The sequence below is a fragment of the Pagrus major genome, chromosome 21 (genome assembly GCF_040436345.1).
Source record: "Pagrus major chromosome 21, Pma_NU_1.0".
Lineage (NCBI taxonomy): Eukaryota > Metazoa > Chordata > Actinopteri > Spariformes > Sparidae > Pagrus > Pagrus major.
Genome location: NC_133235.1, coordinates 25,665,187 through 25,683,968, shown reverse-complemented (window position 1 = coordinate 25,683,968; position 18,782 = coordinate 25,665,187). Strand labels below are relative to the sequence as shown.

Genomic DNA, 18,782 nt, shown 5'->3' with positions numbered 1-18,782 from the left:
CCCCCGTGTCTAAATATAGTTTTTAAATCTGGATTTATTTTTAGTTTGTATTGTGTTCGTGCAGCACGTACTCCTAAATAAAGTTGTGTTTAATCAAAATAGCAGCTATAACAGACACATAGTAAGCCTGAGGCCATGTAGAGTCCACCGTGTGCATCGTACTGGATGTAAACTGTGAGGCAGTGTTTAAAGTGAAGGGTGAAGAGAGTAGTAAAGGCCAGAGAGCCTCCTCTAATTCAATCATGCCATGCCAGGAATTTGAGTTACCACACAATAGAGGCGTGGCAGTACGGAAACTGTGACGTTTATTAATTAAATATTGATATTGTGTTAATAATAAAGGCGCTACATACTACAGTTAGCGACATCTTGCGATTTCAACATTTGCGAAACAAATTAATAATATCAGTAACGGCGAATCAGCTATCGTGCCGACTCTAGCCTGCACACTTATGCACCCATCAAGTGACTTGCTCATCGCGAAGAGAAACGCCGGCTACAAGTCGAGTTGGAGCCTGTTAGCAGAGCAGTTGGGGTCAAAACACACACACAGGAAGTATGTATCTTTATATAGCAAATCGTTTTTTGCTGCTATATTAGTGTTCAAAAATCTCACATACAGAACCTTTAACGCTGGTTGCCAATGTCATAAAGCAGAGAAAATAAGAATATGCGGTAACTAGCTAGCTGCTACCACAGTGTGTGGTTTCTACTGCTGCAGCAAGACACTCTAACCTCAGTGTGGGTAGATATCGTGATAATACTTTGATTGTGAACGATAATCATGGAGTTAAAATCTGATATTGTGACCCCAAACTCAGACTTTGGTCTCACACCAGCAGCCTCAGCTTCATGTTTACCTCAACGCTCTCAACAGGGACCTGCATCAGCATCATATTATTACCCCATGTCTCTTAAGGACTCACACTAGCAGCACGATTGACCCCACATGAAAATCTAAACCATGATCCCAAACACCATAATTCCCACATGAACTCACAAAAAAGTAACATTCCCGCATCGACTGTCAGATAACTCCTCTGCAACACCATCCTTGCAACTAAAACATCTCACTTTACAGGACGGTTTAATGGGATGGTTGCATTAATGACCAGTCAGCCAGGCTTGCAGTGTCAGATCCATACATCCGAGTCTGGAGCACACACAGCAGCAGAGGGCGCGATATCGCTTCCATGAAGGATCCAGCTGGCTGCCTCTTTCATGACAAGACCTTCAAAGCATCTCTGTGAACTGAACTAATCCCCTGTCGTCCACAAACACCCATATCACCGCACATACACACATATGTGTTTGAAATACTGTGATCTGAGAGAAGTCCATAAAGACTGAAGTGGGTAGGGGCTGCTGTTCTCTAACAGGTGGGGGGGAGGGGTTGGGGTTAGGGCGTTTGAGTGCTTTGTCAGCGTTATCCTGCTGTTCTTTAAATGACAACAAAAAGAGCCCTCTCTAGATGATGCTGCGTCATCAGGCTTGATTGTTTCCGTCCTCTCATCCTACCACTCCGTCTCCTGAGGCTACAGATTACCTCGTATAAATGCAATAAACTCTGTACCAAGGGGCCGTCTTCTCATAATCACCCTGCCCAAAGCAAAAATTGAACGGCACCCTTGAGTTTATAGATAATGATGGATTTTTTCCTGTTAATTTTGTCACTCTTCCTGTGGACTCAGGGACAAGCAGGTATTACCTCAGTCGGTAATAACCACGTTAAGGTATTTACATTGTGGCGTTTTGTTTGGCACGACTTCAAACTGTTCCCTGATGAAGGCCACAAGCTGAATGAAGTCGAAACAAGTCGAATGGAAAGATAAAAAGACATTAAAGGTGCAATATGTAAGAATTTTAATCTAAAGCATTCAATAATTAACTAAAAAACAGAAATGAAAGAAATAACATTTTTGATGTCATGTCAAAGACGTCTATGAGTTGTGTTTCAGAGCTATCTACTGACGTTAGCATGCTAACATGCTAGCCCCCGACTTTGTACCAAAAGAGATGACAGTCCGAGTGTAGCTCAGTTGTCCGGAGGTGGGCGCAGACTGATGAGTCAGAGTCCTGTCTTCAAACTAGCCTCTGTTGGTTTCAGAGGCTGTGCTTGGCACCGGTCAGGCCGTGTTCACTAAGAGGCTTCTGAGCCTGGTCCACTGCCAGTCCGGCTCCAGTTCTGGTGCCCTTTGGTGCTCCACTCCCTGTAAGCATTCCCCTCTGGATTCCCTCCAGCCTGGGCCTGAAAACCTCCTCTTCCCAGCGGCCTACAGCTCCTGTGCTCGCAGTGTAAACAACACCAACATCCTGTTGGGACTGCTAGCAGCTAGCTAGGCGACAGCAGCTACAGCAAGCAGCAGTCAGTGGTTACTCTGGTGGTACGCTGCCCCTGTTTATTCAGTATAAAAATGGATATCCACCCAACGTTTATCAAGACATTTACACAAAACAAAACAAAAAATGAAATCAGCGGCATTGCTAGAGGAAGTCAAGGTGTCAGCAAGGTCATTAGGAATCATCCTCTGGGGAACAAGAATACACTGTATGTGCTAAAATTTGTACCAATCTGCAAGCACATGTCAGACATTTTAATGAATAATTGAAAAGTTTAACCTGCTGGTGGCGCTAGATAAAAAATAAGAGAACTTTCTACGATGTATCCTCTGGGGAACATGAATACCTTTATCATATGTTATGGTGATCCAGGCAGTGGCTGTCAAGGCATTTCACTCAAACATCTCAGTCTCACGGTGGTGCTAGAAGTCAGGGGACCACCAAAGTCATTAGGATTCATCTTCTTGGGACCACGAATGTTTGGACAAGGTTTCATGGCGATCGAGCCAGTACCTCTTAGTATTTGAACAACCGACTCATATTACCATCCCTAGATTTACACAGCAAATGTGGCTAAAAATGCACTTGATTGTTATTTATTTAGCTGATTCTAGTAAAGATCGAATACATTTAACTTTTTAAAAATACTTATAAATAAATATGTTTCCAATAAGTATGACCTTACCACAATATGACTGCTGGCTTTATAGGGAAGCCTGTCAAACAGAATTTAAAACTTAATATTGAGAAATATTTACAGACATAATAAGCAAATAGAAAAATAATAAAATGTTTAAAAGCCTATCATTTTTAGAGCGGCCCCTTTTGGTGCCTGGTCATATTTTAATGAAATGGTTAATACGTCTTTTATTCAAAAATACTTAATAAAGCTGGAAAATCACCGGGTAATGATAACTATCTATAATATCTGGAGCTTATAATAAATGTCAGGTCATGACAGGAGGTCACAGTCTTCATTTTAAATGAATGATATTTTTTGAAACATACTTTGTGATGTTGTGTTGGATTATATAATACTGTCAGCTGGTCCTGTTTCCTTTGTCCACATCATCTATTTAACAACTGCAAGCTAAATATTATGTTCACTCATTGTTTACAGGCTCACTATTACACAACTACGATGATATGAGAACATTTTTTTGTGTCAGGACAGAGTCAGACCATCAGGTCCTGGTCCAGGTGAGGCTCCAGCTCTGAAATCAAACAGAGGTGAGGTCAGACCTCTCTCCTCTCCCTCCTCTCTCCATGTGGAGGAGGCCTAATGGCCGCCCCTTACAACATGACAGCTTCAACTTAATCCTCATTAAGTACTGTAACAATGCAGGAAGTAGCTGCTGCAGTCACGATTAGACGGGGCTCACTATTTGGCAGGAAATGGCTCCTTTCAGCTGCGTCCAAGACACCTCGAGCGTCCCAAAACTTTTCACTTCTCACTAACCCTCCGCCTCCTGGTGAACAAGTCTGTCGGCACCAGCCGGTGGAGGAAGATAAGAGAGGAGCGACGAGTCTTTCAGTCTGAAGCCATCGTGTTGGTTTATAAAATGTATTTATTTGTAAAGAAAAGATAAATAGATGAGCTCTCGGAGGGGGGGCTGCGCGTGAACAGCGATTGGCTGCACGAGCTCATGTTCACACTTGAAAGAAATGCTGACGAGCGTGTGTAAAATTTCAAAATAAGATGTTTTATGAATGTAAATCAAGACAGCTGACAGTTTAATTTACGACTGTGAGTTTACTTTCATTTTTACAGCAGTTGTTTTGTCGAAATCGGCTCTGATGGTGAATATTTGAATCTCAACCACCTTTTATCTTCCTTAAAACTGCACATAAGTATAATTTTAATTAAAATATTTTTTTAAAATTTGCTTTAAAGTAGTTTATAATACAGATCCTGTCGGCCATATTTTATTTTTATGGCAAATTATTGTTATATTAATCAAAAAATAGACAGACAGATTTCTCTGGTGTAGTTACATGTTGTGCAGTTACTGTCATGTGTGCCTCCCTCTGTGGCAGGACTCTGCAGGCTGGCTGCTCACTGAAGAGTAAAAACCCAGCAGGATCATCACAGTCCCTGGTGTACTTTACCTGCCTGACGCGTGTGAGTCACCTCACTGCAGAATGAGCTGGAACATCTCGAGTTCAAACGCCAAACTTCTTGTCTTTCATTCAGGATACTGAGGTTTGAATAATTTGTAACAAACACCAAATCATCCCTCTCTCACCCACCACCTGCTGCTTTGATTCTTCCTCTTTGTTTCTCTGTCACTCAAAGAGAAACACTCACTCTTCCTCTTTTTCTGAAAGCTGAAAACAACCTCACAGACAGCAGGATGCAACTCGTTATGATCTGAAACACAAGGCCTCGGATGACCTTTGGTGATCCTAATCTCCCCCGAGGTCCCGATGGCCTCCGAGTTGGACGTACGTCATAGTCTTCAGATCACTCAGTTGTTCCTTGGAGGTCAGCTCTGTTTTTCAGAGCAGTGACACTTTACTTATGAAGCAATTATGAACAAGATTACCCAACCCCTGTAGAAAAAGCACTTGGAGAGAACTTTGATTTTATCGTCATTGTTTCATTTAAAATCCAGTGGAGTAGACAGCCAGTACAACAAGTGTTACTATCTGATCTACCTGTTTTATTTCTTCCACTGTTTGTCATTTCTGCTTATCAGATCCGAGGTGAGCCTCGTTTTAATATGCAGTGGCATCAAGTCACACTGCAGCACACAGAGCATCTGCACGCCTCGACACTCATTGTCTCGTCCCACTCTTTTCATGTTTCATGTAGCTGCAGTCGATCAAATATTAAAGGATCAGTTCACCCAAAATGAAGTTTCGTAATCCACAAAACATCTGTGGAGCTTCATCAAATCATTGTTTCAGCATTCACAGCTGAAGTAGATGGGGAAGAAGATTTGGGAGAAAAAAAACAACCCCAAAAACCCCAAAACAAAACAAAACAAAGCAAAAAAACAACATGAAATGGCTCCGTAGAGCTTGTCTGGTATAATCCAAGTCTCCTCTGACGTGTGATGAAGCTCATGCACCCACTTCAGATGGGGTGCACGCCAACGCTTTGAGCCCAGATAATACAGTGAAGATTTCTGCTTTAAAAAGGTTGAAAATAACGTGTTTTTTTCAAATCAATTGGGATTATGGGGCTTTCAGAGACTTGGATTACGCTGTCCGTTTATTTTTTGTTGTTGTTTTTTGTGGACTACGAAACTTCACCTGACTTTCCGTCGGCATGTGGTAAGTCGACAATGACTGAATTTTCATTTTTGGGTGAACTTATCCTTTAAAGGCTTATGAAATAAGAATAATCAAGTCATTCTGCTTTTGAATTTTTATTTATAAAAAGTGGTAGATGTGTTGAAGCACAGTGAAAATGAGAAAACAAAAATGAAACATTCAGTTTTGTGACATAATGTAAAATGCCATTTCAATTAATGGCATCTATACCGTACTTTATTGCAGGAATAACTTTGCGAATGACTAAACTCAGTAGTTTATTTTGAAATACTGAGCACTGTCAGAACAGAAATATGTCAGAACGAATGTCTTTACTGAATAAAACACAAATAAAGCCAAAACAAATCAAGTCCTACCAGTTATTTGATAATATATCAAACGGTAATCAATAACGGCGAGCGACAAATGTATCTGGTACAATGAAAAACAGCATTAAATAAATAAGTTGTTTAAATACAGATTTATACTGCCATCGTCTGGAAGAAACTAGTACAACAGAAAATGAGATTAAAACCCATCAGTGTGAAAAATGCTTCCATGGAAAAGGTTAAAATGTGAGTTTCATCGTGAAACAACATGTGCAAAGAGGTAACAGTCGGTTTGTTTTCTTATCATTACTTGTTTCTTGACTCCACACAGTGTGCACAGCACATCGACATACACCGCAGTGAGGGTGAAACTGTAAAAATTTAAAGGGAAGTGCAGTCAGGCAGCAAATTGTGTCCAAAAATGATCCAAGTACTGATGAATCACAGACTTTCCACACCATCAACACATTAATAAATACGATTCAGTGTCAAGCAAGCAGCTGGTTCAGGCTGTGTTACATCTAATATAGGGTTAAAGTGTCTTCCATCTCATGAATGCTCACATCTGTTCCTCTTCAGTGAATTCACCACATATGCAGCTGTCCACTCGACCTCGTACATATCAAACATACCACGACACCACATTAAGATCATTACAGATAAATAGTGAACTGTATATCCAAATGTATCCCTCCTGATATCAGAACTGGCCGAACAGATATTGAGTTCATGCACAACAATACACTGAGTCTGTTTGGACGATTTAACTCTGAGTTTGACGCTAATTCAATCTTAAAAGCTAAGAGTACTCCCTCTTTACTTCATCCGAAAAACCTCCACGATGGTCTTGCACAATCGAGCAAAGAGATTATCTTAACGAAGGCGACAAATTGCTTGAATTTGAAAAGGTTCCCTCTGGAGTTTTTGACCTTCAGTAGCACAATGGACCCAGTTTCTACCGGTGGTTTGTTACCTTGTAACAGGCGATAGTATCATGAGATTCCTCGAAACTTGGGAAACTACATCAGGACTTGGGAACGCTTCATAAAGCAGGACAATTTGTTTGCAAATGATTGCAATCTGTTGCAAACTATGCTGGATTGAAATTACTTTAGAAATTAGCTTTGCAAGTATTTCATGAGGAAGTAACTCGACACGTTACACATGATGCGTTTTGGTGAGTAACACTGAGTGTAAACAAAACTTGTGTTTGTTTACAGGAAAACTCCACAGGGACCCTGTGATGGAAACGTTTGACATCTTAGGAAATCTGCTTATTTGCTTTCTTGCTGTGAGTTAGAAGACAAGCTAAATACCACGCTTAGGACGTCCAGCAGATAGCAGACTTAGCTTGCCAAATATTATGATAACCACATACCCCTATATGTGTTGTTTTTTCAATATTCTCAATTTCTTGGGTTTGTTTTAGTTTCATCCATATATACACATTACATATGTTAAGGTTTTTTTGTTTTTTTACCCTGTTTTCTGTACTGCTTGTGCTCTTCTATCACCTCATTCTTAATTTCTCTCATTTGTGTTTGTCACCATAGCATGTTTGATTGTTTATGCTCTCTCAATGCACGTCTGTATTGTATTTTTCTGTTTGGGACCCTCGAAAAACTAGACACACATCCATGTGCTTCTACCAGGGATTCCTAAATAAACATAAACATGAACTTAGGTTAGCACAAAGAATGGAAACGGGGACAGAGGTAGCCTGGGCCCGTCCAAACATAACAGAATCCACCTACCAGTGCTATTAAAGTGTTTCTCTTCATTTCCTGTCTTTTTGCTAAGCTAAGCTAACTGGCTGCTTTATAAAATCGCACAGATATTAATGTGGTATCAATCTTCTCATATAAGCATATTTCCAAGAATATACGATTACAATTACTCCAGTGTGTCAGTGTAATAAAACATGTGCCCATTATGCTCTCCAGAAAGTTTCAATTACTTAAAAATCCAGTGATCCACTGATGCCCCAGTGCCCCAAATAAATGAAGGAATGGACCGGATGGAAGCCTGCCAGATGACACAGTGCACTTTCTGATTTCATTATCACGCCTCCTCTTCCTCTTACCCCTTCATCAGCTGCATCTCCTTTTTTTTTCTATTCACATTTTCATGTTATTTTCTCTGCAATCGCTCTCCTGCGTCTCCTTTTCCCTGTCGGGGTGGGATTTTGTTCTCAGAGCAGGCTGGCCAGGCTTGTAGCGGGTCCATTCTGAGGCTGAAATTGCACAGGAGGGAGGCCGTCGGTCCACTGGAACACAACACACCACACATTACTTCTTAGTACCTTTCAAAATCCAGGCTCACTGTTTGTAGGTTGACGTGTTGGTGCTGTGCTTACGCTGATGAGGTTGTGCTCAGGGAGGCTGCAGGCCGCGATGTGGTCCTGCAGGAGCTGCTGGGAAAAGTTCTGGTGCATCTGAGCGGCCTCGTGGGCGTCCATGGGGTTCCCACAAGCCTTGTTCAGATCTGATGGGAAAAGATCAGTGTGACAATCAGATCCATGACTTTGTTGACTCTTGGGTTTGTTGTCTAACGCAGCCGTCCATAACCACAGAGTTCTTATGTGAATGAAACCCCAAAGTTTTCAATATTAAACAGATAAAAGAGACATTATGAAATATTCACATGAATAAACTAAATAAAATATGTGAAGGAACCAGCATTTTAAAGAATACATTATTATAATATCATTTTAAATGTTGTTAAATGCAATTTATGACACATTTTCTTGTAAGCTCAAAAACAGCAACCACATTTAGCCAGTTAGCTTCTGTTAGCTAAGGCAGCATCAATGTCAAAGAAGGTCCAGACAAACATCTTTTATTTATTTATCTCTACAAGGCTGCAGATGCTGCCTGTGTAGCTCAGTAGCTCGGCTGGCTTGTGAGCTTAAATTATTACTCAGCATCAGCGTGAAGAGCCAGCGGTGGCAATGTTTGCTTGCAACCACAGAGAGACTGTTTTTATAATCTTCACAGAGTTGTGTATCTATCTCTGTGCAGAGATCCCTGGCTGAAATGTGATTTAAAATGTGGTAGAGGTAACTCTGAACTATCCAGCTCACATTAGCTGCCAAGCTAGGTAGGTAGGCAGCGTATGAAGCTATGAGGTGTTAGTTTCTCTGTTTCTGTACTGTGTATATTGACAGTGCAGGATGGTTAGTTGATTCAGAATGACTTTGACAGCAATGTTGTTGTTGCTCAAGCTAACAGCTGCTAACTGGACAAGTCTGGTAGCATTTGTTAAGTTGCTAGCTTTAGAGGCGGGGGACATGCAATTGGCTGGAAAGTGAGAGAAAGGTGACAACATCACTGTCTTTAAACAAAGTGCGTCCCAAAAAACTGCCATGAAATCAAATCGTATGTGAAAAACTGGTATCACGAAATAAAAGAAGAAATGTCTATTATTACATAAAAACAAACTCTTATAATGCTGCTATTATGAAAAACAACATATTCATAATAATGGGTTTAATTAAATAAAATGTTTCATTCATACCTTTGAGATCTGATGTGGTCGTTGATCATAATGTTTTTAGTGACCCTCTGACATTTCATCTAGTGCCAACATCAGACCAAAGTCTCCACTGATCAAATCAAAATAAAAAAGGGGAGACTGCTTTAATTTAATTTAATTTAATGAATTTACTGAGCACGTTTATACTTTATATTCTAGGTTGAAGCCGTTCCAGTTCTGGACACAATAAGCTGTTCTTTTGCGCCCCCATCAGGCCAAAATATAAACCTGTCTTCTGCTTCTACACCTTTCACATAATTTGGGAAAATATTTCCTGTAACCTCAAATTAACATAAAATCAAACATGAACCTCACTGTGAGTTTACGGCTGAGTGACCGCTGTACCTTTGAGAAGGGCAGAGGACCACAGCTGCACAGACATGTCTGGGATCTTGCTGGCCAGCTGCATGGCAGGAACCACCATGTTGTTACTTTCCTGCAATATGGAAACAGACAGTTAGTAAAGATTACAGCTGCAGCTCATAGATACAGGTTCTGCAGTGTGTGGTCTAATGCAGGGGATATGTGGTAATATGTAGACTCACCCTGTGGTTGCCCAGGACAAAGAAGATGTGGCCCAGTAGGACTAGCGAGCAGGCCGTCAGCCTGTTCAGGTCCTCAGCATTAGACATCTTCAGGGTCTCCCTCAGAAATCTTCTGTTGATGTAAGTTTACGTGATAAGCTTGAGATCAGCACTGAATGTCACTTTTAAAGCACACGTATTCAATTTAAAAGTAAGGTGTTCTTACTTGGCCTCGTTGTAACGTCCCTGGAAGAAAGACAGGAGCCCTCTGATGTAAAACGCTGCAGCTCGTAGGCAATGAGAGCTGAAAAAGTTATATTATTTTGAAATTCAACAAAAAATACAGGGAACAAACTTACATGATGTGACAACGCATCTGTAGCTACCTGACAGGAAAGTTATGATCTGGATTAATCCTCTCTAGAAGGCTGTACAGCTGTTGATTCAAAAATAAGTTAGAACCAAGCTGAAGAAAATCACATAAATGTACATTTGTAAATGTTGAAATGAAGGAGGAAGGAGCCGTTTCCTCACCTCTTGATGTCTGTTGCCTTCCCGGATGTAGACGCTGGCCAGGTTGGTCACAATAAATGTCCATAGCTCCTGGTGTGTTGTCATCTAATAGCAGAAAAAAAAATATTATAATATATATTCAAATATGTGGATGAACCCAGGAGATTTGAGAGAGTTCAAACTCCAAAGGCACAATGTGATCTAAAGGCTGTCGGACTTTGGCAGGATAATCATTGAGTGTCCGGGGCTCTAGTCAGTGCGATGTGTCCTGCGCTGCTGGCACTGTTGGAGGCTTTTTTGGTGGATTCAGCGTGCAGTGAAAGAAGTCACTCTGATTGGCAGTTCAGGTAAGTGGTCAGTGCAGAAAAGAGAAACGGAAAAAGAAAGGGAACTGCCCTAAATAACAGGCCTTGAGTGTGGTTTTGTAATTGCTGTTTGGTACTATGTTTTTTAATGGTGTGTTGTTGTACGTGATGTTTTTGTGCACTGTTGTATGTACTGTCTGCCTGACGGGTACGGTGCTGTGAAAAGGAATTGCCCCATGGGATCATACAGTCTAAGTTTAAGCCCCTTGAGTTTGTTACTGCACTTTCCATGATTTCACCCACTTAGTGCAGTTTCTCCTTATTTTTCCTCCTCTGCCATTTGCAACATTTTATCTGCCAGCTGTAGTCTTTGCGGTGTGTTCAAGTGCAGCTTTTTTTTTGCCCTGACAGAGGCGACATGACACGACTCAACAGTCGACCTTTGTCGCAGCTAGTTTTTTAGACGTCAGTGTGGTGTATAGGGGCCTTAACAACTTACCTGTAGAGCAGCAGTAAACTGAGCCTCAGCATTATCCATGCAGTTCACTGAGATACAGTAGAGGCCCTGACACAGAAAAAAAAGAAACAGATGTGAATGGTTCATATTATCTGAGACAGATGCATCTTGTAAACAGTGAGCAATTCAACAGCTACTTTTCTGTCTGCAACTGAGGCCCAAAACCAACATGTGCTGGTTGAGCTGCACACATTATTGTTATACTGGATATTTCACTGGAATCCATCATCATTCATGTCATGCTTCAATAAAGGTGTGCTTCTTTTGCTTGCAGACTTACCAGTAGTGTGTGAAGCTGAGCAGCGTGACTTGTAAACAGTCTGGGAGACTGCTGGCAAAGCTGGCAAACCTGAGAAATCTAAATACAGAGAGCACTCATCACAATCTTAAACTACCATCAAAAAGCTCAAACAACCTCCTGGTGTTATAGAGTCTGTGCTGCTACAGCAGATGGCGCACCTCTTGTAAAGCCGTGGCCTTGTGTCCGGTGACCAGCCGGCACATGATGATATGCTCCAGCAGGATGACTTGGAACGTGGACAGGATGGGACTGTTGTCCAGCACTTTGAACACATACGGGTGGATCAGAGTTGGTTCAACGTCACCGTCATCAAGGGGGGAAATAAGCAGTGTGAGCGTATTCCAGCAAACTTACTCTTCAGCTTCTCCAGCTGCATGAGAGCTTTGTCTGTGTACTTCTGGGCCTTCTCCAAGTAGCCCGCCTGCATCGAGTGCATCACCGTCACCTTTTGTACAAAAAACATGTTATGTTGTAGCTGCATTTTAAGGATATGCTCTTTCAGAATGCATGATTACGCTTTTAATGTTCATCATCCATTTAGATTGTTTTGGTGAGAGATCCCGAGTTTCGGAGATATCACCTGTAGAGGCGTCTGCCTTCTCTTGAATATAATGAAGCGAGATGGCAAGGAATGTAAACATTAACGGCGTCCTCCTGGACTGAGCTGCAACGTTAGCTAGCTCAGTTTGCAAGCCTCTCGTCCATGAGTAGACGCACGCTTCCTTCTGCGAGGTGATACAGTTGGTGGGTGTAGTTCGGTAGAAAAAAAATAGTTCCTACATAAAACTGCTCACAACACAGTCTGTGGATTATCTTGAGTAACCGGGTCATGATCCCACGAGCTGAGTGCCTTCTAGTTTCATTATATTCAAGAGAAGGCAGACAAAACTCTAAAACTCAGCAACTCCCACCAAAACTACAGGTAAGAGGAAAATTATGTATCTTTAAGGAACATCATCTGTCTGTTTCTGTGTGACAACGTCATACCAGGTACACAAGCACACACATGTGCTCTTTGGGCAGCCAGTGGAAGAGAGCTGCTGGATTAGTGGGAAGGATCTCGTCATCCTGGAGAGTGGAGATGGTCTGGATACACTGCTGCAGCTGCTTCAGGCAGGGCTTCACACTCTTTACCTGGACCCAACACAGAGATGAAGAGGATTTGTTACTTTTTTGTCAAAAGGTGTGAAAAATATCCAATGTTTTTACTTTAACACGCAGCTCTTGATGCAGTGTGTGGTGAGACATACTGACACAGCTGTACCTGTCCAGCATCCAGGTAGTGTGTGACCTGCAGCACCAGGAAGAAAACCCTGAGGGACTCCTTCTGAATGGGGTTTCCCTGCCAGTTTTCTACGATGGTCCCACACAGCGACAGCAGAGGGTGCACCTCGCTCAGCTTCCGCTCCATTAGCAGCAGCTGCAGAGCCGCAGATGTACATTCAGTTTACAGAGATGCATGGTGAGAAAGCAACAGAAATATGATACATAAAGTGCCTTTAATTAGCAGAGAATGATTTCAGCTTACCATTCCTTTACTTAGCAAAAACAAAGCTCTGCGGGAAACAAAGAAAACAAACTTAATGTTTGATAATGAGCATTGAAGTGTAACCTCTCAGTGTGTTAAAACATAAATCTGATCAGTCTACCTTGTGTACTCTGAGCCCATGACTCTCGCATACTCTGCTCCGACTCCGAGGAGATCACAGGCAGATACCAAGTCCTTCTCTAATGCATGCAGTTGCTAAGAGAGAGAGGGAGAGAGAAAGAACACCCCACACATAAATTAAACAGGCTTCAAATTAATTCACCAAATATCTGTAAGTTTGGAAAAAACATAATACTGTCTTACTGCTAGCTGAAAAAGCAGTCTGCAGTGCCAGTAGGGAGTTTGCTGGGAAATCTGGATGGCCTTCCGCAGCACTGGTTTCGCAGAGTCCACCAAGGTCTAGAAAGTAGAAAACAGGCGAGTCAAACACACAAGCTGCAATATGAATCGTGCATGCATTTAAACACAGTTGTGCTAAAGTTCCCTAACTACTACTGACTGGATGCACCTACCTGTTGACAGTAGAACTCTGACAGAATACTTGCTGCTTCAAACTTCACATCTTCAAATTGAGAGATCTGATACAAATCATTAAGAAACTGTCACTACCACATCATCAGCTGGGTTAGTGCCAACATATATCCATCACCTTATTATAAAACATGCTGAGGGAACACACCTTGTATCAGTTTGTACACAAAAAGGATACTTGCTGTGATATAAACCACTGGGGAACAAATAAGAAAGGTAAATATTAGTGTCAGCATCACATAGAGCATGATTTTTTTAATAATTAAAAAGCAACACACACTGGTGGACATGCTCACTATCAGGTGCCACCGCCAGGTATCTCACCGCTTTCTCCAGGTGAGTCTGGGCCAGCTCGCTATTCTTCGTGTGTCGGTACAGCACCGAGCCCAGCTGCAGGTGAGTCCGGGCCTCGACCCTGGGAGGCGGCTTGAACTGAAACACCGCCTGCAGACAGTGCACGCACAGGCGGATCTTGGGTGGACTCGACGTGCGGAAGTGTTCTGCAAAGCCCAGCAGAGCCAGGTACCAGGGCTCGGGGGCGTCTGTGCTGGCTGCCATCTTGAGTCGTCCGAAGACAAAACACCTGCAAAATATACCAATTTACCGACGGACCCACGTCCATCCAGCCTCTCCTGTGTTTTCTACCTGAATCATATGCATGGATAACAACTTCCGGTATTATTTTTTTCAAAATAAAACAACACCAGTAACAGTAAGGCGATTATACAATACGTTTTCGTGCAATTCTGTGACACAACGGTAGAAAGATTATTTTAAAACACATTTCTCGATATATATCTACTGGACGAGAGGGTTTAATAGGGGAACATTATACTTTACAAAAACGCCTCTTTTATTTTGAAGGGAACGTCATAAACATAAAAAACTTTCACTAAGAAGTGCCCGTTAATGTCTAACGTAACGGCTATTCACGTCGCGTTTCCCTCTTCTTGATACGAAACATAACCAGCGACTCAATTTGTAATTTTTTCTCCTCCTGCTGATGAATAAAGTCGTTGTCAGGCGAGGCGGTTCTTGTAGTGGAACTAATGTTTCGCTCTCATGTCCCGACCGAGAGTATATCTGAGTGGGAACTTTTGCGGAAGTTGCTATTCACGTACGTTGTTACGCACAATTCACGCCCCGCGCTCGTTTTTTCGTGAACACAGACGAGTACGGAAAGTGCGTAAATCGACAGTAGCTGTCGGTTCATTCATAACAGTTGAGCAGGTTGTCTGTTACAGGGCGGTGGTTAACAGTTAAGTGATATATTTAAGACGATATATATTTTTTTAACATTACAAACGACTTGTTTAATGATACATTTGTGAATCAGCGTAGTTATATTTGTCAACAAGAGCAGAAACGTAACATATTTTAGCTAACAAAAGCTATTGCTAGCTATCTTTGGTAAGGCTGTGATGGTTCTCATCTTTTGACATCCCCATTATCTCACTTTCAGGGTGGAAACATGGCGAAGCGGAGGATCACACAGGAGACCTTTGACGCTGCTGTCAGGGAGAACATGGAGGAGTTTGAGATGGACCCTGATGAGGCTTTGAGGGAGGCTGTGGAGCAGTTTGAGTCTCAAGGTAACATAGCTACAAAGGACAATGGCTGGAAGTAGATTAATATACACGTTTTGTTTTTCACTGTTGATGGTGAGCTTGTATGTCGACTCTATGGAGATGAAGCCAAAACGGTTCATAATAACGTAATATGTATGTTTTATAAATGCTCAGAGAGAAACAGAATGACACAAGTGAGCCAGATCCAATGCAAATGATCAATATGTCTGTATGATTTATTCTTTAATTTAAAAGGAAGGAAATCACTGATGGCCAACCTTAAGATGCTTCCGTCAATAAAACCGACTACATTATTTATCATGGTCTCTTGTGACACATCTCGCTGGAGCCTTGAAGCCTGATGACTAATTTCTATATTGGCGTTTTACTCTCTTATCTCAAAATGAGAATATCCATTTCCTGAACACTTAAATTCAATCAATTAAAATGCTTTCAGTGGCTTTACAGACTGCCACACATAAACATCTCTCTACATTAATATGGAGTTTAGTATATAAGTATAGAATAGAAACTTTCCATCTCCCACATCCCCAAATAAACAGGAGGCTTGAATAATGGTCCACTGACCCACACACAAAGTTATGCAGCAGTTTAACTAAAACTTTTCTAAAGGTGAAAGATTCTGCTTGGATAGACAGTTGATGTGTTTACATCTGGATTTTGGTCATCCCCTTCAAAGTGTGCATTTTTATGAAGGGAACACACTCATACACACCTGCCTGGCTGCCACCTAACCTAGTTTTGCATGCTTACTGTAAACTCTCCAGCTGTCAGTAGCTTCACTTGTATAAATCATGTTTATCTTCAATTATCTCTGTTTTGTACTGTGTCAAAACATTAACCCTAACCTTATGTGTGGATACAGGTGTTGACCTCAGTTGTATAGTAAAAGCTGTACCGGCTGTAGCATCTGATGAAAAACAAGAAGAGCAAACACATGAAGTCATACAGGTGAGTGTTGTTCCATGAGCAGGGTCTGCTTTCTACAAAACTATCCAAATCTCACTCTGAATGTGTCTTTCTTTTAACTTGCAGGCTTTGGAATCCCTCCGAATTGGAAAAGACTCTGCCGGTGTTACAGAAGTGACGGCAGACATGAAACGCTTCACTGAGCATTGCTCACTTGGATTTGCCCAGAGGTACCTGGCTGCCCAAAAAGATGCCTACCCCGTCATCCTCTCTTACTGCAAAAAGAGTGTGGAGGAGCAGGATGCTGTGTTGACCACCCTGTCCGCTCTGGCTGCACTGACGGATGGACAGCCGGACTTGTTGGACGCAGAAGGCCAGCAGTTCCTTCTGGATGTCTTTAAGAAGTACCAGGCAGATTCCTCTGTGACGCGTGTAGCCATTCGTGCTGTACGCCACTGCTGTTTGAAACATGAACAGAACAGGCAGGATCTGGTAAAAGGTGGCGTCCTGCCTCTCATGACTGGGGCCATTACACAACACAGTGGATGTGCTGAGCTGGTCAAGGAGGCCTCTGCAGCTCTCAGATTCATGACCTTTGACGATGATGTCCGAGTTACATTTGGACACGCTCATGAACATGCCAAGATGATTGTTCTGGAGCACAATGGACTGAAGGTTTTGGTTGGGGCTGCGAAAGGTGAGGCCAGATGATCACTTGTTTATGTCAGTGTTTAGCACAATGGCTTCTGCTATTTTGGTGTTTTTCTAAATCAGATGAATGTAATTCCTTTATTTCTTGTATTCCTCCCTCACAGCTCACTTTAATAATACTTCTGTTCTGAGTGAGCTTTGTGCAACCTTGTCCCGGCTGGCTGTAAGGAACGAGTTCTGTCAAGACATCTGTGATCTGGGAGGACTGAAACTAATGATGACGCTGCTCGCGGACAGCTACGAGTCAGCGGTAGCCAACTTAAAAACATGGGATTTTGACACAAACTGATTCAAGATTCCACTTCAAGTTTTTTCTTGCTCACTGAACTGGTTTTCTCATTGCAGGAGTTGGTTCGGCAGGTCCTCAGTGCAATACGAGCCGTAGCAGGAAACGATGATGTGAAAGATGCCGTTGTTAATGCTGGTGGAGTCCAGCTCATTGTCATTGCCATGAATAGACACATGAGCAACTCGACCGTGAGTTAAATGTCGTACCTGCACAATAACTGACTGTGACTTGGTGTAGTCTCACATTTACCATTGATTTAGTATAGAAATGTAATAATACATTCTTTTTTGTTGGATAAAATCAGATTGAGTAATTAATGAATTCTGCAGATGTTATATGATTACGTTCATGTTCTGCTGTAGGTGTGTGAGCAGGGCTGTGCATGCCTCTCTGTCCTCGCTCTACGTAAGCCCAACAACTGCAAAGTCATCATGGAGAACGGAGGTGCCTTGGCAGCTATTCAGAGTATGAAGGCACATACTGATGCAGTCAATGTGCAGGTAATATGAGGTCATTAATAATTCATGTGCTTACTAGAAAAACAAAACAGGCCCAGTGACAGTCTGCTGACTCTCTTTGTCCCCATTTTCTTTCTTTGTAAACAGAAACAGGCATGTATGCTGTTGAGAAACCTGGTTTCACGTGCGAATAACTACAGCCAACCAATCCTGGAGATGGGAGCAGAGGCCCTGATAGCCCAGGCGCTAAGGACCCATCGAGACTGTAGTGACGTGGGTAAAGCAGCACTCAGAGATCTGGGATGCCAGGTGGAGCTCAAAGAGCTGTGGACCGGCAAACATGGCAGCCTCACCAACTGAACGTAGAGGAGAACATCCCTGTACACCCTTACCATGAGGTTCCCTTAAGTGCAGTTTTAGGCAAAATGAAATATTAGGATGTTGGTTAACATAGCCAAGACTTCAAGCAGATGCACCTACCCAGCTATACACATTTGTAAGAAAGTAGTTGATGTAAAAAAGCATGTGAGCAAATCACAAAGCCCACAAAACACCTTTGAGAGGTTGATTATGTTTTTAAGTCCTTCTGCCTTTGACAACTACAAAAGGGTACATAGTTCTGTTGTATATGTTTTCCTTTCTATTAATGTTTACTTTGCAATTTTTCTGATGCTTAATTTTATATCTGTGCCACGTTTATGTTCATGAGATGTCAGAGGTAAATCTCTGTGTTTTGTGCCAGGGGTAAATATAAATGTATTTGCTGCCATGCAAATACTTTAATGAAATCAGTCACAATCTCCTCACCCCCATGCGGATGGAAAGTCAGGTGAAGTCTTGTAGTCCACAAAACATTTCTGGAGCTTCAGAGCAAAACAGTGTTGCAGCATTCTCTTTAATAACTGAGTTCGATGGGGACTTGTTTTAAAACGTAAAAAAACAGCAGAAAAAAAGCAACATAAAATGGCTCCATACAGCTTGTACAGCATAATCCAAGTCATCTGGAAGCACTGAGATCTCACATTGATATGAAATTGATATGAAAAGATGGTATTTACAACCTTGGCGCATGGTCGAGCTCGAGCACCCATTTCAGAGTGGTGCGCTAAAAAAACAGCCCAAAAA

At 42.0% G+C, this 18,782-nt stretch overlaps 2 protein-coding genes across 2 annotated transcripts; one reads left to right on the top strand and one right to left on the bottom strand.

The window, feature by feature from the left end:
* Nucleotides 1-5,698: 5,698 nt before the first annotated feature.
* On the bottom strand, nucleotides 5,699-14,307 carry mau2 (MAU2 sister chromatid cohesion factor). Its single transcript, XM_073492187.1, has 19 exons — nucleotides 14,026-14,307; nucleotides 13,880-13,897; nucleotides 13,683-13,748; nucleotides 13,474-13,569; nucleotides 13,271-13,365; nucleotides 13,150-13,177; nucleotides 12,886-13,041; nucleotides 12,609-12,755; nucleotides 11,976-12,066; nucleotides 11,780-11,883; nucleotides 11,601-11,678; nucleotides 11,303-11,368; nucleotides 10,520-10,603; nucleotides 10,372-10,421; nucleotides 10,212-10,289; nucleotides 10,007-10,118; nucleotides 9,807-9,897; nucleotides 8,284-8,411; nucleotides 5,699-8,193 (listed from the first exon to the last, which is right to left on the bottom strand). The coding sequence occupies exons 1-19, from the start codon at nucleotides 14,257-14,259 to the stop codon at nucleotides 8,119-8,121; spliced, it is 1,797 nt and encodes a 598-aa protein (XP_073348288.1). The 5' UTR covers nucleotides 14,260-14,307; the 3' UTR covers nucleotides 5,699-8,118.
* A 635-nt stretch (nucleotides 14,308-14,942) lies between these two features.
* armc6 (armadillo repeat containing 6) lies at nucleotides 14,943-18,445 on the top strand. Its single transcript, XM_073491594.1, has 8 exons — nucleotides 14,943-14,959; nucleotides 15,164-15,293; nucleotides 16,156-16,241; nucleotides 16,326-16,896; nucleotides 17,015-17,160; nucleotides 17,256-17,387; nucleotides 17,562-17,699; nucleotides 17,805-18,445. Exons 2-8 carry the CDS (start codon nucleotides 15,173-15,175, stop codon nucleotides 18,015-18,017), a joined length of 1,407 nt encoding a protein of 468 aa, XP_073347695.1. The 5' UTR covers nucleotides 14,943-14,959; nucleotides 15,164-15,172; the 3' UTR covers nucleotides 18,018-18,445.
* The last annotated feature ends 337 nt before the right edge of the window (nucleotides 18,446-18,782 follow it).